Raw genomic sequence first — 22668 nt, 5'->3', positions numbered from 1 at the left:
AAACCTTTCTAAACAAGTAGTTGAGTCATATGAACAGATCATCTTATTCTGTAACTGTGACCAAAAGCACCCCTGTATTCACACCTTACACACACTATTGTAATTTATTTTTGTACAAAACATCCTTTGTAAGGTATCATCTGGAAACTAATAATTTTCTGGCCAAAAATATCATGTTGAAATGTATGTAGTGTCGTCAGATGTTTGTCCGTGTGCTCTCTGTGTGCTGCTGCACTGGCTCTGGCCAGATAGCTAGTACAGCAGGCGCCAATCTAACTGCTCAATCAGACCACAAGACTTGGTTTAGTAGCGAAGGCGCCCGGCCAGGTTTATTGTCGACGAAGCACGGTAATAGCACCTGGCAGACTCTACGAGGATACTAGGACAGGTATGCTCATGACAATGGATGCAGCTCAGTCAGTGGTGGGACTTTCCACTGCTCCCTAGTCTGCCCAAAGACATTCCCACTAAGTTACATCTTTATACACCAATGCAAACAAACTACATATTGCTCCTGATGTATCAGGGTGCCACTCTCTGACGTATTAGGGTGCCACCCATTACCTTGTAGGTGTTGTTTGATTGAAACATCTCTATCCATCATACTGTCATCTTGACCTTATCCTTAGAATGGGTCAGTGTTTCTGTTATCATTGAGGAATGTGCTGGCATTAAGGTGTTCTGGTACCATCTTTCTGAAATGTGTTTGCGTATATATTCTTATGCCTAGCATTACTTAGGAATATGTGTTTCTGCAATATCAGGCCTGTTCTTGCCAGATTCTGTGAGCAGGGCCTGCTTCTTGCTCACAACTTAACTTTGCTTTATATTAGCAAGTTATGACCATTACTTTATTCCAGGTCTCATACCAAGCCTCTGCTACAAGGCCTTATGTTTCAGGCCATCTTCTTACTGCACGTAGCAACATTATATGTAAAGTTATAAACCCCCCTTGTATGATACTGTGAGCATGTGTTCAAACCCTCACAGCCCTGCCTTGGCAAAAGTTGTTCAACGGGTTTATCCTACACAACGAAATGTGTGTTTACCCCAATGTACATAGTAGTAGTAAATAGGGTCCTTGAGACAGCAAGAAGGGGAAATGGCAGGAGATAAGGCAAATCTGCATTTCAGCATACACAGGGAAGAAGAAAAAGCAAGGAGCCACCTTCACCGCCAGACTCCATGTCACCTTCTTTACTGTTTGAATAAACTTTGCTTTAAGGGGTAATCCTTAGAAGAATCCACTGCAAAGGGTGACTGCACTACAAAAGTGAGGGGCAAAAACACCCCCAAAGGATGACTCCCTACCTCTGGCTCTCTTTCATCTAAGAAAGACAAAGTAACCACCCCTTTGACTCTGAGGGGAAACCACGACCAGAGAATACGGTCATCTGTGTTGCTGGGAACCTGTGGTAAGGATTTTACCTTGAACCAAGTGTAGCTTGTTAAGTTGTAGCTAGTAGAAGGCATTTTGTCTTTATTTCTCTTGTAACCATTTCTGACTTTAATACTTTATACGTGTACTCACTTAAAACCTACCTTGTTACGATAAAATTAACTTATTTCATTTTTTAACTACTAATTTCATTTTAACAAACTAATTCAGTGCTGTGTTTAAACTGAACTGTTTGATAACTCCAGGAGTCTAGCAAACAGCTGAATTTTGACCCCTTACAGGTGCAAAGGACCTCTAATATCTGAACAGTCCAAAAGAGGGCTGGACAGCTCAGAACACATGTTTTGGGGAAAATTTGGGAGTGTGTTGGGGTCACCCTGAAAGTAGTAACCAAGGTTGCTGGAAGTCAGAATGTGGCTGGTCTGCTGCTGACAGGCTGCTGTGGTCAGAGTTGCTGGACCAAGTCTGTAACTATACGTGGACACTCAGAGCGTGACCTGCATGCTGGCAGGTTGGTTGTGGGTGGCCCAGATTGGTAGCTACAACAGTAAAGCACTGTGAGGCACCTATGGTTGCAGGCCAAGCAGTGATGTGAGCCCTCATAGGTCTGAAATGCATCCCAGAATGTGACACTATCATGCTACATAGGATCTTCTGGGCTGAAGGGTCTCATTTCTAAATATGTAACGAAGTTAAATATTTCTAGTTCTCAAAACAAATGTGGCAATAGCAGTAAACACTCTGCATACAAAAAAAAATTAACTTGTTTGAAGCCCTGATAGCTAAAATAGTCATACTAAAAATACATTAAAATTTAAGAGTGCACACATGACCCTTCATCATCTAGAGGCTTGGCAGCCCCTGTTCCCGATTTATTGAGAGACCTGTCTCTTGAAATTAGCTTTATGCCTAGTTATTGTCTGAACAATCACTCATACACTAACAAGTCATACCTGTACTTAGTTCCTTTCGTACAAAGTATCCCAAACTACTTTATACAAAAGAGCCTCAAGTTATCTTTGAAAAATGTTATATTACATTATGAATATTTTTTCCATCAGAGGGAGACCATATCTTCATAAACAAGAAGTAAACCTGCTAAAATATTTAGCAACACGGAGATCCTTGGATTTTCATTTATAATTGATGACCAATAGAAAACATCTATTGCAGCTTGATCTATAACCACAGAGGAGTTACAATGGAATAGTGTCTTCTCCCCTCCCTCCACGTCTCCCTCCACATTTCAGTTATTTATTTTTGCTTCATATCTCTTGCCTTGGTTTATTCACTCTTTCTTCATTTAAAATTTTTTCCTGTTCCTTTTTATAAGCCAAATACAGCATCCTCCTTACTCTTATACCCACATTGTACCATGCTACATCTTCCTCCCATTAGCAATAGTCTTCCATTTCTCACCTCTCTCCATAGCCTGTGATCTTCCAGCCATCCTACTGCTCTTCTCCTAGATGTACTATTGTGGAACACAAAACAGTGCAGCAAAGCACAGAGCATGCTGATGTCACTGTAACGCCAAGAAAACAGCTGGGCTAACATATTTGTGTTGGGTCCTGCAGCTTGGCTGGATCTTTTTGCTCTATCTTGTACTAACAGACTTTTCACAATGGTTGGCTTCAACAGTGGTAATGCCAACTGGAGTCACACCTACATAATATGGCACCTTATAATTACTAAGAGAAACGCAGTATTCTGAACTGTTACTCAAGTTTAACTACAATGGTGTGGTCTTGTACTCTGCTGATTGTAGAAAATAAGTCCCATTAATTAAATTATTATTTTCATAACATTTTCCATAAGGCTAACTACTGCACAAGTTCAAAAGAGAAGTTGCCTTTCAAACAGATCCATCAAACTTTTGAAAATGATTTTAAGGCCTTCATGTCCTTTAGAACTTTATTCCAAATTCTTTGTCTGGATTATGGCCAAAAAGTTAAAATTTGAAAACAAGAGGAATTAAAGGGTTTTCACTGCTCTGGTTTTACCTTTTTTTTTAAAAATCGTATCCAAGATGTCAATTTTAAACCCTATGTAATCTGAAATGGCCAAGTTATCGAACCACCTTTATAATGTAGAAACGATTTTATCTTTAACATCAGCAGTGTTATTGGTGCTGCTGTAGTATGGGGAAGAGGAAGGATATCATCTAAAATGGAACTCTGAGGAGGTGGTGTTAAGCTGAAAGGTCACCACCAGTCAGTCTCTCTATAGCCGTTAATGAATGAGAATGGTTAGAAGCACCATTAATAAGTTGTATTTGAAGCATTGTAGAGTCCCACAGATAGAGCAGCTTTATAGTAAGCACTCCCCATTTCTTCACCAGAACTTCCACACGTATCTCAGGCTGAAGATAACAGAATAGGTGTTCAGCACACCTTTGTATTGTGGCACATGCAGCATCTGCTCTAGCATCTTTTCATCTTGCATGTCTGATCTCTTCAAGGACAGTTATTGAGGTGGGAAGGGAGAGAGAACAGATGTATAGGTTTCTAGACTTCATACAGATTAACAATATGCCTAACATTTCACATTTGAAATGTTAAAGTCAATTTATTAATTACGATGAAAGTCATCAGAAGAGTATTCTCCTGAAATTAAAAGAGTTTGGTTTTTTTCCTTCAAAAATGAAAACCAATACATGCTTGGTAGAGCCACAGATGCTGTGGCTTTCCTGACTGCCTCTTTCTCCCTACATGTGTCCACGCATACTAATGACACAGCCAGTTCAGCAAATTCAGTCTAGTCACTATCTAAATCAACAGGGTTGTAATCAGGGTCATCCTCTTCATCGTCCAACTCCAAGTCATCCATTTCCTGGAACAAGGATTCATCCACTTCCACACTGTTTCCAGCTGCAAGGGTGGGGGGGTGGGGGGGAAGAAAACAAAATGGTGTTTTATTATGGATTTTTATGGAAACAAGAAAAAGAAAATAAGGGGTTTTTCCTTCATTCTTCAAACAGAAAAGAAAGACACGTTGCTCTGCTACTTCATCAGCTAGCTCAGTAGTTTTCAAACTGTGGTCCATGGACCCTGGGGGGCCCACAGACTGTGTCTAAGATTTCCAAAGGGGTCCGCACTTCCACTTGAAATTTGTTAGGGGTCCGCAAATGAAAAAAGGTTGAAACCCTCTGAGCTAGCTGAAAAGATCAGATTGTCCAAGAACCTTTGTGTCCTCTTGCTTCACCACAGAGAACAATTCCAAGGTACCAGCTATTTAAAGTTATTCCATGTTGCTGGTCCAAATTTAATGAACTTTACTGTTTGATTCATGCATGTTTACTTGAACAGAATGGGGATAGGTGGAAGAACAACCACCCCCTAATTTTTTATTAACTAGAATAATGACGCTTTCCCCACCTCAGTGCTTAACAGAGCTGATTGTGACATAGGTAAAATATCCACTGCCCATTGATGAACTGATGATACCACTGCTAGTTCCAAGAGATGGCAATTGTTCTAAATTATCCAATTCATTCTAAGATAAGTGCATCAATTCCTGAAAGCTGCAAGGTCTCTATTGCCCCAATCTTGCAAACACAAGTGTAAGTAAATAAATAAATAAAATCAATGGGATGACGTGTATGAAGTTACTCTATGCTTAAGTGCAAAATATGGGCCTATGGGAATACTAGAAACACAACACCTCAAACACTACATCTAACATAACGCCACACGTCGCTTTCAGGACAGCAACTACTGGAATGTTATTTGAGAACATCTGACCTACAGCAGCTTAGAAGAATGCTGGTTAGACCAACATAAGATCTCTCCATATGCCTCAAGCCTCCCTCTTCTCAGTACATCAAGCAACAGTCTAAATTTTTCCAAACGAATTTAGCTCACAAAGCGGTATCAGTTACTTTATACAGAGGGAAAAATTGCAAAGCTATATGAGATTTACAAGGAAGCAACAAAACCTGACAAACTTTTTTCTTTAAAGCCAACCACCCTTTTTCATACATCGAACCCTTGTTATTTGTTACGCACATGAAAAATAAAATTATATTTTAAGGAACTGCTAAGGCTCGACTTATGGAAAAAAAACATGAAAAATATATTCAAGAGTTCTACATTTAAATCAGTTATGATGTCTAATGGGAAAAGGCAAGCAGATAAAATTCAAACACTTGTACTTACACACACACAAAAACAAAAAAACCCTGTTTCAAAGTTTCAATGGTGGTAATAGCAAGTTGTAGGGCTTGTCTACACTACAGGTTATGTTGATATAACTTATGTTGCTCAGGGTTTGAATAAGCCACTCCCCCGAGCAACGTTAAGTTACACTGACCTAAGTGCCAGCATGGACACAGCTACCACCTCTCACAGAGGTTGTTTTATTATTCCGAAAGAAGAGCTCTCTCGGCATAGAACATCTTCACCAGACCCTCTACTGCGACCCAGCCTATGCAGCTGCACCACTTTAGCGCTTCTAATGTAGACTAGTCCATAGAGATACTGGAAGTGCAGCTTTGTACATTTTCATATTTCCTTCTGACAGCTAAGTAAATGACTGATAAAACCTCCAGTATGTCACAGTTGGGTCTGCATGGAACAATGGTGACATCTACTGGCCACTTAAAACAATCCCAAGCTTATACTTCTCACCTGTGCGTATTTCACAGGAGGCCTCTGTTTTCAATTAAAAGGTAATAATATAGAAAAGGTTTGAGATTTATCCATCCCCTTCCCATTGTGTATTAATGTCAGAGTTACAATATGGCACTCTATTAAAATGGAGTTATTTAAAACTAAACCGCAGTTTCTTACTCATTCTCATGTTGTCATGCACACCTCAGTTGTGCCCATGGTAGAGGACACCAGAGCAACATCCTCATTTAGGGCCAGATCCTGTTCTTACTGAAGTCAGTTGGCGTTTTGTCACTGACAGGAGCAGGACCAAATGCACACTGAATTAGGGTCACTATATGGTTTAAAAGTTAATGCTTTAAAGTAAAGGTCATTTACATGAAAAACAAAACTTGGTGACGACCCGAATGCCTTTAAACAAAATGTGCATAGGGGTCTATTCTTCTCCTATAAAGTTGCTGACATCATCATCAACATGGCAGGACCTGCATAAAAACACACTCCCCAATTTGTATTCAGAGTTTTACCGGCCAATATCAGTGACAAAAAAAGTTTGTACTGTTTTTTACTTCTGATAGACCTAAAGAGTCAAGAAAGCTAAGAGACAGCTGAATTCTATTGCTTCTTGTGCATCAACTGACTGAGTTAATAAGGCCTTAACCACGTGGGAAAATTATATTGGTTTAACTTAAAACTGGTTTAGAAGAATATATATTTTGCTAATGCTCTCAGTGTTTTGGGTTTGTTTTTTTAAAAAACACTACTTCACAATATTTCTACTAAAGAAGTTCTCCCCATATTAAACAAACATTTAAGACAACTTTTAACCACAACTAAGTCTAGGATTTAGTCACGGAGGTGACGACAGTCACAGATTCAGTGACTTTACCGGACCTCTGTGACTTCTATGCTGTCGGAGGCAGGACTGTGCGCCCCTGCCTTTCAACTGTGGCTGACAGGAATCAGAACCCTGCTGCCCCAGTTCCATGGCTTCCGCCGTGGCCACACGCCCCAGCCCTGTGGTGTCCCAGGCTTGGCAGGGGCTGCAGCTGGGGCCACACGCCCCAGCCTGGTGGCTGCTGTGGGGCATGTCCCCCTCACCATTCACTGTGACCAGGACTTGGAAGTAGCAGCATTCAGGGCCACACACCCTATCCTGCAGCTGCGGCCAGCTCCAGAGCAGGTGCTGTGTCCCCCCCATGGCTGCGACCCCACTGCGGCTGCTGGGACTCCATTCCTCCCCTCTACCTAGCTCTGCCCTCCCAGTTATTTTTAGTAAAGTCACGGACAGGTCATGGATTCCGTGAATTTCTGTTTATTGCCCGTGACCTGTCCGTGACTTTTACTAAAAATAACTGCGACAAAATCTTAGCCTTAACCATAACTAAGCTACACAATTTGAAGTTTAGTCAGATTTCTAATCAAATCTTTCAATAGTGCAAATAACAGGGGAAAAAACAGAAGTTTACCTTCTTCTAAGAACTGAATGTCAGACGTGTCAAGATTATGATCGGTTTCAAATAGTTGTTTTCCTAAAAGGAATAATAAATATTAAAATTGGCGATCGCTTGGAACGTAGTTACTAAAATCATGTAACATGAAATTTTGTAAGAGTATTTTAGAATTTTGATATTTAAATAACATCAAAGTAATATTTGATAATTTATGTTCCCTTGGCATTTTGCTCAGATTATACTTGGACCAGTTACTTCTTTGCCTATCTTGTCTATTAAATTTTAAGCTTTCTGGGCAGGTGTTGTCCATCTCTCTGGGATTCCTTCCAGGTGAGACAGGCCCTGCAAAAGAGCTCCATGCAAGAATTAATGCAGCCTCAGGTGAAACCAATGCTGAGATAAGGGATACACCACCACTGTCTCCTCTGGTTTTGCCTGCAGCCTGGAGGCCACACACAATGCTCCTGAAGTATCAAGGAAGAAAGAATATGGTGCTGTGGATCCATCACATCTATGCACAACAGGTCAGATTGTCGTCTCCATGCACACTGACTTAGGCCAATCAGGCCCATGTTTGTTGCATTCAGCATGTATTTGATTCCCCTTCCTACCATGTGTCCATGTAAAGTAAAATGGAACCTTTTATAAAAATGGACATGAATCTTTCCATGCCCACATTACCTATCTTCTGAGAATTTAATGGAATTCATTTTATACTGATTCTACAATCTACTCAAAAACCATTTAACGTGCCTAATGTTCATATTAAATTGCTTAAGACATCTATATTTGTATTGCTACTACACATGGCTTCTGAAAACATGTCAGATTTAGCAAAATCCTTTCAAACATACATTTCCATGAATTTAACCTAATAAATTAAAAAAAACAACACACACATCCTCACAAGTTACATGAGGAGAAGCTCTGCATGGCTCGAAAGCTTGTCTCTCTCACCAACTGATGTTGGTCAAGTAAAAGATATTACCTCACCCATCCTGTCTCTCGAATATCCTGGGACTGACATGGCTACAACTACACTGCAAAAAACTCTTTGACACTGCAGGGGCCAAATCCAGAGGTTCTTATTCAGCCAAACTCCCATCCAAGTCAATACCTCAGGATCTGAAGCCACGTCTCTGATATCTATCTATTCCACACAAGCTACACCATTAGTATTTGCTTTGTTGGCACAACCCTGGTTCGCTTCATGCACAAGCAAATTGGCTTAAACACAATGAAAATGATGCATTTCAGCTATGCGGGAGGCCAGCCAGAAGAAAGTCTATATATGGTCTTCACCCTTTCTGTGCCACGGAGCCAAGCTCTGCAGCATTGCCCTGATTTTAACCATGGAGGGGATACTTTCAGTGGGCCAGCATGGTCCTAAAAAGAGAAGATATGGATCTACGAGGCTGTAATCCCATTGAAGGGAAGGGGTCCAATGACAGGCCATAATCACTACTACTCTCCAGAGGTAATTGCTGCAGCCACAACCAACCTGTGCAGTTGTCTGAGGGTGAAGATTTCCTCCTCCATAGACAGTTCCTACAGGTAACTCAGGCTTTGCCCATTTGATATCAATTTTGCCCCCCTTATGGCATATGGGCAGACTAAACCAAATTATACGGACAGTAAGAATATTGCACCACCACCAAACCCTGCTTCTCAACCTCTCAGAGCACAAGAGATTGTGTCTTCTTTATATTGGTTAACTGTCTCATGCATTAACAAATATATCACCTATTTTGTAGTGACGAACCAGAAACAATACCAACATCTACATTCAGCTGAATAATTTAATGTGGAGCTGGCAATCTATATGTTCCAGTTAATACAGACTACCCTACCGTAGCACTCTCCATTTACCTCCCCTTTCCAATTTTCCTCACCATTCCTTGATGCTGTGAATGGGTTTCATGAGAGAAATGGAAACATTTAGGATTCACACTTGCTCCAACATAAATGCTCAAGCCTCCTTTCTAAGGCACAACAGTAAGACGCTAACGCTCAATTTACAAGATAAATCTTCCCTGTTAACAATCAGACGTTACTGGTGTCTGACAAATCTTTTAGTATAAAAATTAAAATTCTTGGACGTGGTTTCATTATCTGACACACTGGTCTGATAAGTTGGCAAACTTGGAGAAAATTGTAAAGTCATACCACTTAATTTATTTTTGCCTGATTGCTCTTCTTCTTTCATCTTTTTTCTTTTAATTTCTAGGAGCTCTGCATCAAACTTTGCTTTCCAGCTTAGGAAATTCTCGATTGTAACAGGAGTGCCATGGAAACATAGCTGCAAAAGAAAAAAAATTAAGAGCTCAGTGGCAAAGCAAAGAGTAAAGATTAATATTCTCTTTATGGTTGAAATTATTGTATACCAAGAAGCAGTAACTACTAGGCACCAATTTTAACTAGGTTCCTTACAGCAAATTAACCACACTACAGTAAGACCAAGTGAAAAGTGTGACATTCTTGTTTCTTTTTACATGTGGCTTGCAAATTTATTCACAGAAAACTACTGTAGAAAATCCCTGTTTTGATTTGGATCTATAATGTAATACCAATAAGATAGAGCAGCATATGCACAGGTGGGGAGTGCACCTTATTAGTGGTTTAGGTCAAGTCACAATGAACAAGGGGCGGGTACGTGAGTGGTAAGGATGGACAGAGATGCTTTGTAGGTGAATATTTGCTATTAAAATTCCTAAAACCACAGAACAAGTTTATATTTAACATCTGTACCACAGAGGGGGGGGGGGGGGGGTGAAATATGTGACCAGCAAGACTCCTCCTCTATCATGGAGGGAGAGGAGAATAATTGTTCCTTCCACCACCTCCCTCATGTGGAAACTACATAGTGACCCTGCTGTGCAATCACATTCCTCCATACTATGGGGCTTCTAGAGTGCTTTGTGCTTGTAAAAGCCCACAGCCAAACCTCATAATGTGGGATTTCAGAAATGCAGTGCATTCTGAGATGTAAATACCAGGGAAACACCAAAGAGCATGAGTGTGTGAACAGACCTATAGTGACGGGATCCCAACTGAAGGGATATTGAGTCCTACAGCCATCTAGCTGCTACCGAAAGAAGTGAAAACTCAGTGGTGGAATTTCTTCTAATGCATCTTGAGAATGGAAAGAGCTACTTAGTGGTGGCAAAGAAATACCAGGCTACAGTGAATAGGCTACTGGATCTGGCTGACACTAGAGGTTGAGCCATCCAACTTCTTTTCCATCAAGTCAATCGACCGAGACAGAGGAATGGAGTTATCCCCCTTCCTGGTGGCATTCATGTTATAAAGGAGGGAGAGGAGGCATCAGAAAACTGTACAGGCTGTTCAAACCTTCAACAGCCGGCCACAGTGCCCCAGGGACTGTTTAACATCTGAGAACAGTATGAGAGTAATGCAATATACTCTAGCCCCTTCTGCTCCTTATCCCTTCCTTCCACTTAAAATGAAAGCCACACGGAGGATGGCATACAGCTGGTTAACGCCAGCTCTGCACTACGTGGGCACTCTCTCATTTCAAGGAAGAATATTTGGCTAGAGGGATAATGTCAGTGTCCACTCTCTGTGCTATTTGGGGGTCCAAAGGGAGTGGAGTGGTCAGAGGACATGCCCCAAGCTTTTAAAGCAGTGCCAGAAGCTATTATGCATTCAGTAAATACCAGAAAGGTTCAACCTGGAAAGTGCAATATTTATGATTTATTAAATCAATGAAGTTGTGCTCAATGTGTGGCTACATCTGAACTTTTAAATATTGTTTTTGGTTCTGCTAGTTGTGTGTGTCTGGGACAATTCTACTACTAGCCAATCCTACAGCAACTACAGCAGCTTTAGGAAGGAAAACCAAAAAATTGTTAGTTGAAAATGGAATACTTCACCCACCTTTTCTGCCTCCTCTGCTTCTCTTTCCTTCTGTTTCTTTTCCTCCTCTCGTCTTGTTTTTATTTGATCCACTATTTCATTTAATTTCTCTTGTACAGCTGACATTAGAGTGAAGATCATTACCATCCCCAAGTTCTCTTCTGCCTGCAACATAAAAGGCGGCACCCTCAGGCAATTCACCAGGCAAACTCATTGTGGACAGAGAGGTTACACCTTCCGCCTGTCTGGAAAGTGTTTATGCTTAGCCCTGTAGGAATGCAAGTTTCACTGCTGAATTGCCTTGCACCAGTTTTGGAAATTGAGTCAAATTTATTTCATTGGGTTTAAGCCACTTAAAATGATCCCAGGTGAAAGAGGAGGGAAGAGCAGCAAAACATCAGCACTGTTCTCTGAGGTCATTATTAGGAATGTAAATAGGGTTTAAAAATAGTAACCGTTAAACCTATTAAAATTCTATTGTTTAAACGATTAACCGTTAAGGAGTTCACATAGGCGGGGAATTAAGAGTGCAGGGGGTGCTGCAGCACTCCCATGTTTTACGTGCGATCCCCCTGCCGGGACCTTGGGCCAGCAGCAGGACCCCGGGTGCGGGGCCGGTAGCGGAGTTTAATCATTAACCGAAACCGTTAAGACTGATGCTTACTGGTTAACCGGTTAAACTTTTACATCCCTAATCACTATCTTCACAACAGGTTATTAATCCCATCTGATTATAGCCCGCACTCTTGGCAGGAAGGTGATACAGAGTGCTGCTAATTAACCAAAAAACCTGAAAATGTTTGTTAAATTAAATAATTTTAAAGCAGGTGGGGACGGAACTCCCTAGTGATGAATTCCTAGAGTCATTCTGGGTATGTCTACACTGCAGTTCAAAGCAAGCCCTTCCAGCCCAGAAGACTGACTTGTGCTAACGGAGCTTGAGCCAGCACAGTAAAGATAGCGAAGTGGACACTAGCTCTGGAGGAGACTCAGGTTAGTAGCTCGAGCTCAGACCCAGGGGGTTGGGTGGGCTTGAGAGCCCAAGCTGTAACTTCCGTACTGTTATTTTTAGCAGGCTCACTCTCAGCTGCAGGGTAGACACTCACAGGTGCTTACTAATTACCCGCACAAGTCAATACGGTAGCTAAGGCCTCATCTCAGCACTGTGTCCCCAGTCCTCATTGCTGTTACCAGTCCTACGAGAAACATGCATGCTAGGATCAGTCAGCTAGCTCACAGTTAGTAGCAAGGTCTTGTCTTGATTTTAGTTTCTTTCTTAAGTGCCTTAATACTTCCTTCTATTCTAGTTGTCCAAAGACCTAGTGAGTTTTCCTTTATTTTGGAAGTCTTAATATCAGGCAACTTACACAAAACTGTTAAATACAATCAAAGGCATCTGTGCTAAGCAAAAGTTATGGTGCAAGAGAGGTGTTAAACAATTTATTTAGAGTTTTGTTGTTGTGTTTGTGAACCCTAACATAGGAGCCAAGTTAACCCTACTTTGTCATCCTCAGAGTTTAAGGCCAGAAGGAACCATCAGATCATCTTGTTTGATCTCCTGGACATCACAGGCCACGAACACCCACACACTAAACCCAACAACCAAAATTAAACCAAAGAATTACAGCCCGCAGTAGACTAAACTATTATGTGCCACTGGCAGAGAATAGGAGGGACCAGTGCTCGAGACCTCTGCAATGGCAGGGTATTCATTAAATGAAATATACCCAGATGATCCTAGCAAGCTACCTACACCTATGACGCAAAGGAAGGCAAAAAACTCCAATGTCACTGCCCATCTGACTTGGGGGGAAATTCTTTCCCACCCCCACATATGGTGATCAGTTAAACCCTGAGTATGTGAGCAAGAACCAGCCAGCCAGACACCTGAGAGAAAGAATGCTTGATGCCACCTCCGAGCACCAGCCCACCCCATCCAATGTCCCATCTCCAGTCATGGCCATCTCTGATGCCTCAGAGAAAACAAAAATGAAAAAAATGGGGTGGGGTGGGAAGATATGGGAATCCCTTCCTGATCCCAGCAAGTGACTGTCCGAAGCCCTTGAGCATGAGATTTTAGGAATATCAGACAAGAACCAGAAAGGATTCCCAGGGCTGCAGCTGCCAAGCCCTGCCCTCCCCACCATCACAAACAACTCTCTCAAACAATCCTATTTGTAAATTTGTCCAGCTCTCTCTTAAAACTAAGTTGTTTGCCCCACATCTCCTATTGGGAGGCTGTTCCAGAACCTCATTTCTCTGCCAGTTAGAAACCTTCTAATTACCAGCCTGAATTTGTTGATGGCCAGTTAATACCCATTTGTTCTTGTGCTAACATACGCTAAAGGACTAAATAGCTCTTCATCCTCCCTGGTGTTTACCCCTTCATGTATTTACAGGGAGCAATCAGATCCCTATTGCAGACTTCATTTTCTTAGGGTATGTCTATACTAGAAACGTAAGTCGATCCATCTTAGGTCAACTTTACCCCAAAAATTACTGTGGTGGTGCATGCCCACACTACCCTCCTTGGGTTGGTGGTGTGCGTCCTCACCAGGAGTGCTTCCACAAAGAGGGGCAGTGTGGGGAGCTGAAAACCCGGTTTCTTAGCTCTGCTGGCAGCTCCCTGCCGGGCGCCTGGCTGCCCCCCAGCAGACTGCTCCACCCCCTTTTAGGGGCAAGAAGCCACTTGGAGCTTCTCGCCCCTAGGGAGCAGGGTCCAGCTGCCCCGATTTCTTGCCCTCCCCTGAAGCCAGGCAGACTTGTCAATATCACGACTCACGAAGCTGTAAAATTTACAAGGCTACCCAGCTCCCGGCCAGGCGCAGGCTCCAACAGTCCGGGCTTCTCGGGAGCAGGCTCCCTGCCACCCAGGCTTCTCGCTCCAACTTCCTAGGGGCTCTAGCTGCCCCGCTTTCTTGTCAATTTCAGATTCCTGCTGTGAAACTGACAAGACAGCGAACAGCCACAGCAAGTAATGCAGTGTCTGCACAGACACTGCCTCACCCTAACTACACCGACACAAGCCCTAGGCCTCTCGTGGAGGTGGAGTTATGATGTTGGTGTAGTGATTATGTGGCTGAACTATTATTCTTACATAGCATTTAAAAAAATCATCATAATGTTTTGTTTTAAATATACACTACGCAACTTTTTATAATGGTCAAAAAGCAAAGTCTTAGGGTTTGGAAAATTAAACTGAAGTTAATGTCAGAGTCACTCCCCACAGCAGAATGCACAAACCAATTCATAAGACATATGCTCTTCTAAGGGCAGGTCTTCACTACAGGGGGCGGTCGATTTAAGATACGCAAATTCAGCTATGTGACTAGCGTAGCTGAATTCGACGTATCGGAGCCGACTTACCCCGCTGTGAGGACGGCGGCAAAATCGACCTCCGTGGCTCCCCGTCGACGGCGCTTACTCCTACCTCTGCTGGTGGAGTAAGCGCGTCGATTCGGGGATCGATTGTTGCATCCCGACGAGATGCGATAATTCGATCCCTGAGAGATCGATTTCTACCCGCCGATTCAGGCGGGTAGTGTAGACGTAGCCTAAGTTAGCATCAGAATTTACTGTCCCTAATTCACCTCTCAAACCAATGATTTATGAAATGACATCAATAGAAGAGTCAATATATTCTTAATTTGCCTTACCTGTTGTTCTAGAAGGCTTAATATGTCTGTGACATCATTATCTTCAAGGTTCTCCTGGGAGAATATTTCATAAAGTGGAGTTTCATCTGGATATTTTTCTCCATAGGTAAACTTAAGGGTTGCCTGGACAGCTACGGTACAAAAGGCAATCTTAGTGTGACAGCCTCAAACTTCATAAATATTAACTCTTAATATAAATATATTCTATTTATATTAGAATAACAATCCTGTTTTGTTTAACAATCCACAACAGGTTTTTAAATAAAAACAGTATTTTAAAAATGGAACTATCACCTTACATACATGCTGTAATTACAACAGTTGGTTTGAATAGAATATACGAATCTCTACTCATCATTAACCCTCAAATGTGCTATGAAAGTTACCCATTACACATGAGATAATTCTTAGCACTTACTAGCTGTTTACATGTGCAATTCACATTAGAAATAGTAATTAGTCTACGTAATACTCCTCTGAGGTACTGCAGATCAGCAAGCAATATCCCCTTTTAAAGAATAAAGTAAGGCAGAGATGTTGGCGTCACTAGGCATAGCTACCAGGTAACTCAGAGGGGTGGGAGGCCATAAGCGCCGATGAAACCCTCCTGCTCTGGGTCTAAGTGAGCCACAGTAACTCCATCTTGTGAACTTTAACCAACCTCCATGCTAACAGCCTAAATGCTGAAGCAGAATATGTAACGGTCAGCTTTTTTTAGCAGACAGCTGCAGTTTCGCTCACACTAGCAGAAGCAGTAGTGATAACGAGGGGGAAAAGGGGAGGGAGAGGCCTACTACGTAGGGCTTGCAAGGCCAAAGATAAACATGCGGACAAGAATTTTTCTAACACGCCACAATGTAATGCCTCCTGTAACTGCTGTCGGGAAGGGAGGGGTAGGGAGAGAACAGAACAAAGCTTGGAATATAAAATGGGAAACTTGCTTGTATTTGCTTCACTTGATTTAAGACACGCTGGTCTCCTAGTGCCTATTCAGAGCTCTTGAACAAATTTGGTTTGCTTCTCCACCCTGGTGTGTCTACTGGTGCGACGCACACCGGGCAACGAACCCTGTTGCCCCCTAAGGCCCTCTGGGCTGGCAACAGAGAGATTAAGTGACTTGTCCAGGGCTATAAAGTGGGCCAGCAGCAAATCCAAGATTAGAATTCAGCAGTTCCTTGCTCCCAGTTCTGTGCCAATCTAGTACAACATGCCACCAAAAAGATTTCTTACTCCGAACCATTATATAGCCTATTTGTACCACAATATTTGGTTTGTAAATGCCCTAGTCAGCATTCGTACAGTGACCAGAGACTCTGTACTGAGCAGCTAGTTTGTGATACGAAGACATACTGAATTATTAGTGTGACTGACTGACAGAGCTTCCTGCAGATCTGAACTGCTATACACTTCAAATCTACACTTTACATAGACTGTCATGTTTACTGATTAAGGACCTGCTCTTACTGACTTCAACAGAAGCAGGATAACACCCAGCCAACAAACAACTACTAGTGACAGGTTTCAGAGCGGTAGTTGTGTTAGTCTGTATCAGCAAAAGAACGAGTTGTTCTTCTGGCACCTTAGAGACTAACAAATTTTGCTTCTGTATTTTCCACTCCATGCATCTGATGAAGTGGGTTTTAGCCCACGAAAGCTTATGCCCAAATAAATTCGTTAGTCTCTAAGGTGCCACAAGGACTCCTCATTGTTTTTACATTTCTAGTGGTAACAGTAAGCTATACTTTAAACATCACAAGGAATTGTTCTGATTGGGCAAGTCACAATCTACTGATCAGAACATATTAACAGTGGATTAAGAGTTCTTAAGTAACAGATCTAGGAAAACATAATTGTAAACTATTCTGAAACACCAACTACCGTTGTAGCCCTACCCGATATTCAGAGCCCATTTACAAGAGGACAACCAGATTTCCCACAGCAGGTTATTTCACATTATATCTATTAGAGATAATCCGAAGGACACAGTTTTTGGGGATAATATTTTAAAACAACCAGACCTTATAATTTCAAAAGTTATAAAGAAAAGTTTTCCCCATGACCAACTTACTTTCATCATTTTCTCCTGCTTCCGATGTCACTGTGATAGTGAAACTTGTTGGGTTTTCTGATAATACTGTTAAAAAAAAGTAAAGAAACAGTAAATAAATGAGAGATTTTTAAAGTCAGACACCTTTTCTTCACTAGCATATTGGTGCTACCTTGTTCCTATTATTTCATTAAACTGGAACATCTTTAGGTCTCTAAGAAGCCTCCAATACATTAATTTTTTTTCTCAAGATTAAGAATTTTCTCTTCTTGATGATGAAATGTCTGCTTTGTTCTTCTGCTATTACAGAGTCTACATGTAGTACCAATCTCACACAAAATATTTGTCCACCAAAAGGATATAGATACAGTGCTAATCTAATTTTGATTAAGTTTTTCTCTGTGAGGATATAGGAGAACAAATCATTAGAGTAAAAGAAGGTTAATATGTCTGTTTATGAATTAATTATATGCATACTGAATACCAGGTTCTTTCTGGGTCTGAATGCATTCACTACCTATTCATTACCAGTCTCACTGATGAGCAGAAGAACCGCAAAGGGTGCATTTCTATCTTTATTACAGGAAGAATATGTATCAACTCTACAGAATAGAAATCAGCTCCTGTTGATATTTTTAAAAAGCCACCAGAAAAGTCCAAAGTACTTTTCAGAGCAAACAGAAATGCTTGGATCCTGCCTCAAAGAATCAGCAATTTAACTTTGGAAGTGATATGACAGGTGAAGGAAATTCACTGCTGACATGAATAATTTAGAGATAAAATTTAAATTAACCAAAGACCACAAAACAAAGTCCTAACCACCAGTTACACACTTTATGACAGTGGTTCTCAAACTGGGGGTTGGGACCTCCTCAATGGGTTATGAGGTTATTACGTGGGGGGTCGTGAGCTGTCAGCCTCCACCCCAAACCCCGCTTCACCTCCAGCATTTATAATAGTGTTAAATATAAAAAAGTGTTTTTAATTTATAAGGGGGGAGCCCATACTCAGAGGCGTGCTGTGTGAAAGGGGTCACCAGTACAAAAGTTTGAGAACCACTGTTTTATGAGGACTATGTAGGGAGCTCCTAGAAGAGTGGCACCACATGGGGGGTCTCTGACAACTGTGCATAATCTGGGAAGAAGGATGGGCACATGAGACCCACAAATTCGCAGATTAGTGGCTCCAGTTCATTGTACAATTTTTTCAGAGAGGCTGTAGCACATTGCCTGGAGTAATGGCCACGGGGGACTCTATTACAGCCCATGTTCTGGATCTTCACTGGGAAGATAGAGTGAATTTCACCTGATTATTCAGGAGTGTAAGCAAGTGAAAAAAATTTCACCAAAAAGTCTTAAAATCTGACCTGTTGTTGCTGTTGCTGCAAACTGCAATACACTTTTTTTCTGGGCTTGAGTAAATCCTAGCAGTGAGAGTTGGCTCAGCTCAAATGGCATTTTGCAGCTTTAATCTATGACTTCATTGTGTTAAATGATTCTGCATCTTGAATCACTGGTAATAAATTCATATACCTTTGGCTTAACAAGCTAAAATAATTTCAACACAGGTTTTAAAAGGCTGAAATAAGCAGCAAAACAATTAAATAAGAATCTGAAAAAGAAAGAACCCCAGCACTTGCACATTTAATTAAGTATAGAATAAGAAGAGTTCAGTTTTACTGCCACTTCCTTTACCCCACAGGTCTTTACAAAGCAATAAGCAAAACTGAATTATTTTGGGGAAGCTCTGTGTCTTGTGTTTTACAGGGGGGCAGATTAGATGATCACAACGCTCCATTCTGGCCTGTGAAACTATGAAAAAAGCCAGGTAATGGTAATGCAACAAGTAGGGAGGCAAAGTGAGCATCTGCTACCTGGTCAGCAATGCCACATGCCTGGCGAGGATCAGAAACGAGAAAGGAAAGCTGAGCAGGGCATCAAGTTAACTCATTTTTGTCTTTAATTTCCACCCAAGTGTCCACAAGAGCCCTGCTTGTAAAGGCTCGCCCAAAGGTGCTCGCCCTAGATCTTCGCCCACGTCCTGCTGGAGCAGGGTGAGCTAGGAGTGCTGTGGCCTAGCAGCAACAAGGGGTGTTACAGAAACCAGATTGACACACGACGCGAAAAGCAACTCATGGTCAGGAACCTACGGAGGGGCTGGGAGCAGCCCGGGGCTAGTGAGAACTAACCCAGCGCAAGCCAGTTGCTCTGCTCAGCGGGGCAGGTGGCAGAGGAGCCAGCCCGGGCCTACTGCCCCCTACCCCGGGGGAAGCCTAGGGTAACTCCAGAGGACTCCTGCGAGGCTTGTGCCGTGTAACCGGCGTATTTAAAGAGGACCAGGGCCCCCCGCACCCGTTGGACCCTGTTTGCACCGGCCCGGGTGGGAGAGGGGGGAGCCGCTGCTAGGTGCGTGGCTGCTGCCCCCTACGCTGCGACTCAAAGCGCGGCTCCCTACCCGGGCACGCAGCCGGGAGGCGCTCGGGGAGCTGCGCGCTGTGCAGACAGGGGGCCCCAGGTCCACCCCGACCCCGCTGCAGGGAAGCTTGCGCCAGCCGCCACCTCGCCGGGCCGGGTTCCCCCCCGCGCGGCGCCGCGGCTGACCCGTGAACGAGTCCGGGTAGATGGACTCCAGCGCCTCCCGCTCGTTGCGCTGCTCCTCGCTGTAATCGGTCATGGTCCCGCGCCGCCGGCCATGGAACGCTCCGCCACGGCCCAGCCACCCGGGCGGCCCGCGCAGGCGCACTCTGCTCCGCGCGGCGGCGGCGGCGGCTGCCGGGGCGGCTCCCCAGGCAAGGGGGAGGAGCTGAAGCCGTGACATAGTCACAGCTCTGTTCTCGACCGGCCAGGTCTGAGCTGCCCTAGGCAGGCAGCCGCTCCCCTCCACCCTTTGCGGTTTGTCTACACGTGGAGTGACTCCGGATTAGCTATAACAGGTGCCCCGCGTGGACGCTCGCTCCGGTTAATCTTAATCCATTTTTAAATGGGAAGCTACTCGGAAAGAGCTATTGCTGATTCACTCCGTGCGTGCACATAGTGACGAATAAGAGTGTTTTACCTTGAAGGACTTTAAACCAGTGTCAACTAGCGAGGCTACAGAGTAGCAGCCGTGTTAGTCTGTATCCGCAAAAAGAAGAACAGGAGGACTTGTGGCACCTTAGAGACTAACAAATTTATTAGAGCATAAGCTTTCGTGGACTACAGCCCACTATGCATCCGAAGAAGTGGGCTGTAGTCCACGAAAGCTTATGCTCTAATAAATTTGTTAGTCTCTAAGGTGCCACAAGTCCTCCTGTTCTTCTTCTAGCGAGGCTAGTCATCCTTTTTGGAGCTGGGCGTCAGTCCTCTTTTGGGGTGCTTTGTCCCCCCGACCTGGACAAAATCTGACATGCTTTGTCCAACGCCAGACAAAACTATCTCAGATTTTGTCCAAGTTTTGTCTGGCACTGGACAGTGTGACTTCCGCTGTGACTTCAGAAACACCATGCAGGCAAAATCACGTCAGTGGGGTTCGGGGGTGATGTGCCCTTAAAGAGGGCCACACACCCGGTGTGTGTGCAAACTCAGCCAGCAGGGGCGGCCCCAGGCCTTTTCTGGAAGTATCAGATCATCCGTTATGCAGGGAATGTCGGAGTGGCCACCCTACCCATAAACTAATTCAGAATAAGGCATTTTTGTTCTGGAATAAAAGTAGCTGGCAAGGAGTTAATCCAGAGTAGTAGCCTGCCTAAAATTCACACCCTACCTTAATCCACATTAATCTTCAAGTCTAGACTAATTTTGGTTGTTTCTCTATCATTGACAGCCCCCTCCCGCTTTGCTGTTTTACCCTGCCCTGCCCTGCCCTGCCCCGCCCTGGGGACGCAACCAGCTTTGCTTTTGGTGGGCATCACTCCTCAGTTATGGCTGAGGCTGTCACGTGTCGGGGGAGGGTTGCAGGCTACGCCGTGGGTCACGTGATGCAGGAGTGTCCTCATTTCCGCCTCTGCCGTCAGGGTAGCCTGGCCGCGGAGGGCGGGGGAACGGGAGTGACTCAGTGTGGCAATGCGCGGGGCGGGGACGAGCCTTGGCCTCCAGCCGGTGCTTGCCAAGATCTGCAGCAGGGGCAGGATCAGGGCTTTGCAGGGGCGTCACCGTCAGTGCTGCAAAATTAAGATATTCTGGCTCCTAATCTCTACTATTGCAGAGGCCAAGCTGGGGAATGGGTCCGGCGCTGCAGTGTCACTGGCCTGCTCAGAAGGAGGCAGTTACTCTGTTAGCACAGAGGGTGTCATGAGGGGAGCTGGCAGAGGCAAGGAGTCTCTTTTGCAGAATTCCATGCTGGGTGGCTGAATTTTCAATAAAAAATCTTCATTCCCCCCATACTGTAATGAAGTCTCACCGACCCACTTACTTAGATCATCTTTAAGCTCTTTGCCTCAGGTTAACCACCTGTTCAATTGACATAATACTTGACTTCAATACCCATAATCAAGGGACACCATTAATTTAAATAAAAGCAGTTGCAGGTACTAAAACTTCCCGACGCATTCTGCCAATGGTTTTGGTTTTGCAATCACATATTCCAGTTTTGAATACATAATCTCTCCTCTATTACTGCATAACACACCACCCCTCCCCATCCCCACAAAAACGGACACAACTGCAGAGAGAAATCAATGAAAAGGACTAGATACAAATTACTGTCAAGTGCATGAAGTAAATACACTGAAAAAGGTTTTCCCACTAATCTTTGGTTTTAAGGGATCTGGTGTAAATATAGTAGCTATTCTTTTTCCAGAAAGAAGTGAGATTACCTTAAATTTAGTGCCCCTTCAATGTTTATGAGGAGCTTTGTGAGACTTAGCTAGGAGGAAATAACATTGCAAAGTCTTATTAGTGGACTATTTCATCCCTTCTGTTTTTAATCAGAGTTGCAATTTTTTAGTGGGGAATTATGCTTAAAAATAGTTGACAGTTGCCACAGTATAACCCATGATTTGCATTACTTGGTGTATATTTTTTACTACTACTTACTATTCACTGATTTCTGATTGTTACACAGATGTGTGTGTTCTGTTTCTTGATGCAGATGTATGAATACAATATACAGTTTTAAGCCCACATCCTGAACACAGTTACTCTACACATTCATAACTTTAAGCATGTGTGTAGCCCAATTGAATGAATGTGCTTAAAGTTTAGCACGTGTATGTTTTTGAGACTTTAGTACAGGCTGAAGAATTTGGAACCATTTTGAAAGCACAGACCACCAAATGTAGTAATACAACACAGCACCCTGTTTAGCAGAATGCTGAGCAACTGAGAGATTTGATACTCTGGATGGTGATTGAAGCTATTGTTATATTGCCATAATAACTACAAGATGGTGATGGAAAACATTAGTAATTCACAAAATGTCAAGAAAATTTGTTGGTCATGAAAATGACTAATGTTATGAGTTTAAGAATTTGGCGACTCTTCAGCAAAGGGAGGGGAAATACTATTAAACTGGTTTAAATGCATTCTGCATTACTTAATTGGCAAAAGCAATGACAATTTATAGTCTTTTGGCTGTAGGGTTGCCAGGAATCCAGCTTTTTGACTGGAACACCTGGTCAAGAAAGGACCCTGGTGGCTCTGATCAGCAC

At 43.1% G+C, this 22668-nt stretch overlaps 2 protein-coding genes across 4 annotated transcripts in view; one reads left to right on the top strand and one right to left on the bottom strand.

Annotated features, from left to right (window-relative positions):
• Positions 1-302: 302 nt before the first annotated feature.
• Positions 303-19800, bottom strand: RWDD1 (RWD domain containing 1). Of its 2 annotated transcripts, none has more exons than XM_042845573.2 (7): positions 19497-19800; positions 17064-17129; positions 14996-15126; positions 11361-11504; positions 9630-9762; positions 7479-7541; positions 303-4269 (listed from the first exon to the last, which is right to left on the bottom strand). In XM_042845573.2, exons 4-7 carry the CDS (start codon positions 11484-11486, stop codon positions 4157-4159), a joined length of 435 nt encoding a protein of 144 aa, XP_042701507.1. In that variant the 5' UTR covers positions 11487-11504; positions 14996-15126; positions 17064-17129; positions 19497-19800; the 3' UTR covers positions 303-4156. The 2 variants fall into 2 exon arrangements, with proteins under 2 accessions (XP_042701507.1, XP_005306417.1); XM_005306360.4 differs by having other exon boundaries at positions 19643-19800.
• The window catches only part of TRAPPC3L (trafficking protein particle complex subunit 3L), a 55339-nt gene continuing 51526 nt past the window's right edge, over positions 18856-22668 (top strand). Inside the window, exon 1 of one of the 2 annotated variants that reach the window (XM_065588379.1) lies at positions 18856-19178. In XM_065588379.1, coding sequence (XP_065444451.1) covers positions 19176-19178 — 3 coding nt within the window. In that variant the 5' untranslated portion in view covers positions 18856-19175. Of the gene's footprint in view, positions 19179-19864; positions 19975-22668 lie in introns of those variants that run through there. The other variant, XM_065588380.1, reaches the window with a different exon arrangement.

Source organism: Chrysemys picta, chromosome 3 (assembly GCF_011386835.1).
Source record: "Chrysemys picta bellii isolate R12L10 chromosome 3, ASM1138683v2, whole genome shotgun sequence".
Taxonomy (NCBI): Eukaryota; Metazoa; Chordata; order Testudines; family Emydidae; genus Chrysemys; species Chrysemys picta.
The sequence above is the reverse complement of the archived record's forward strand: the minus strand, read 5'-3'. Positions and strand labels throughout refer to the sequence as shown.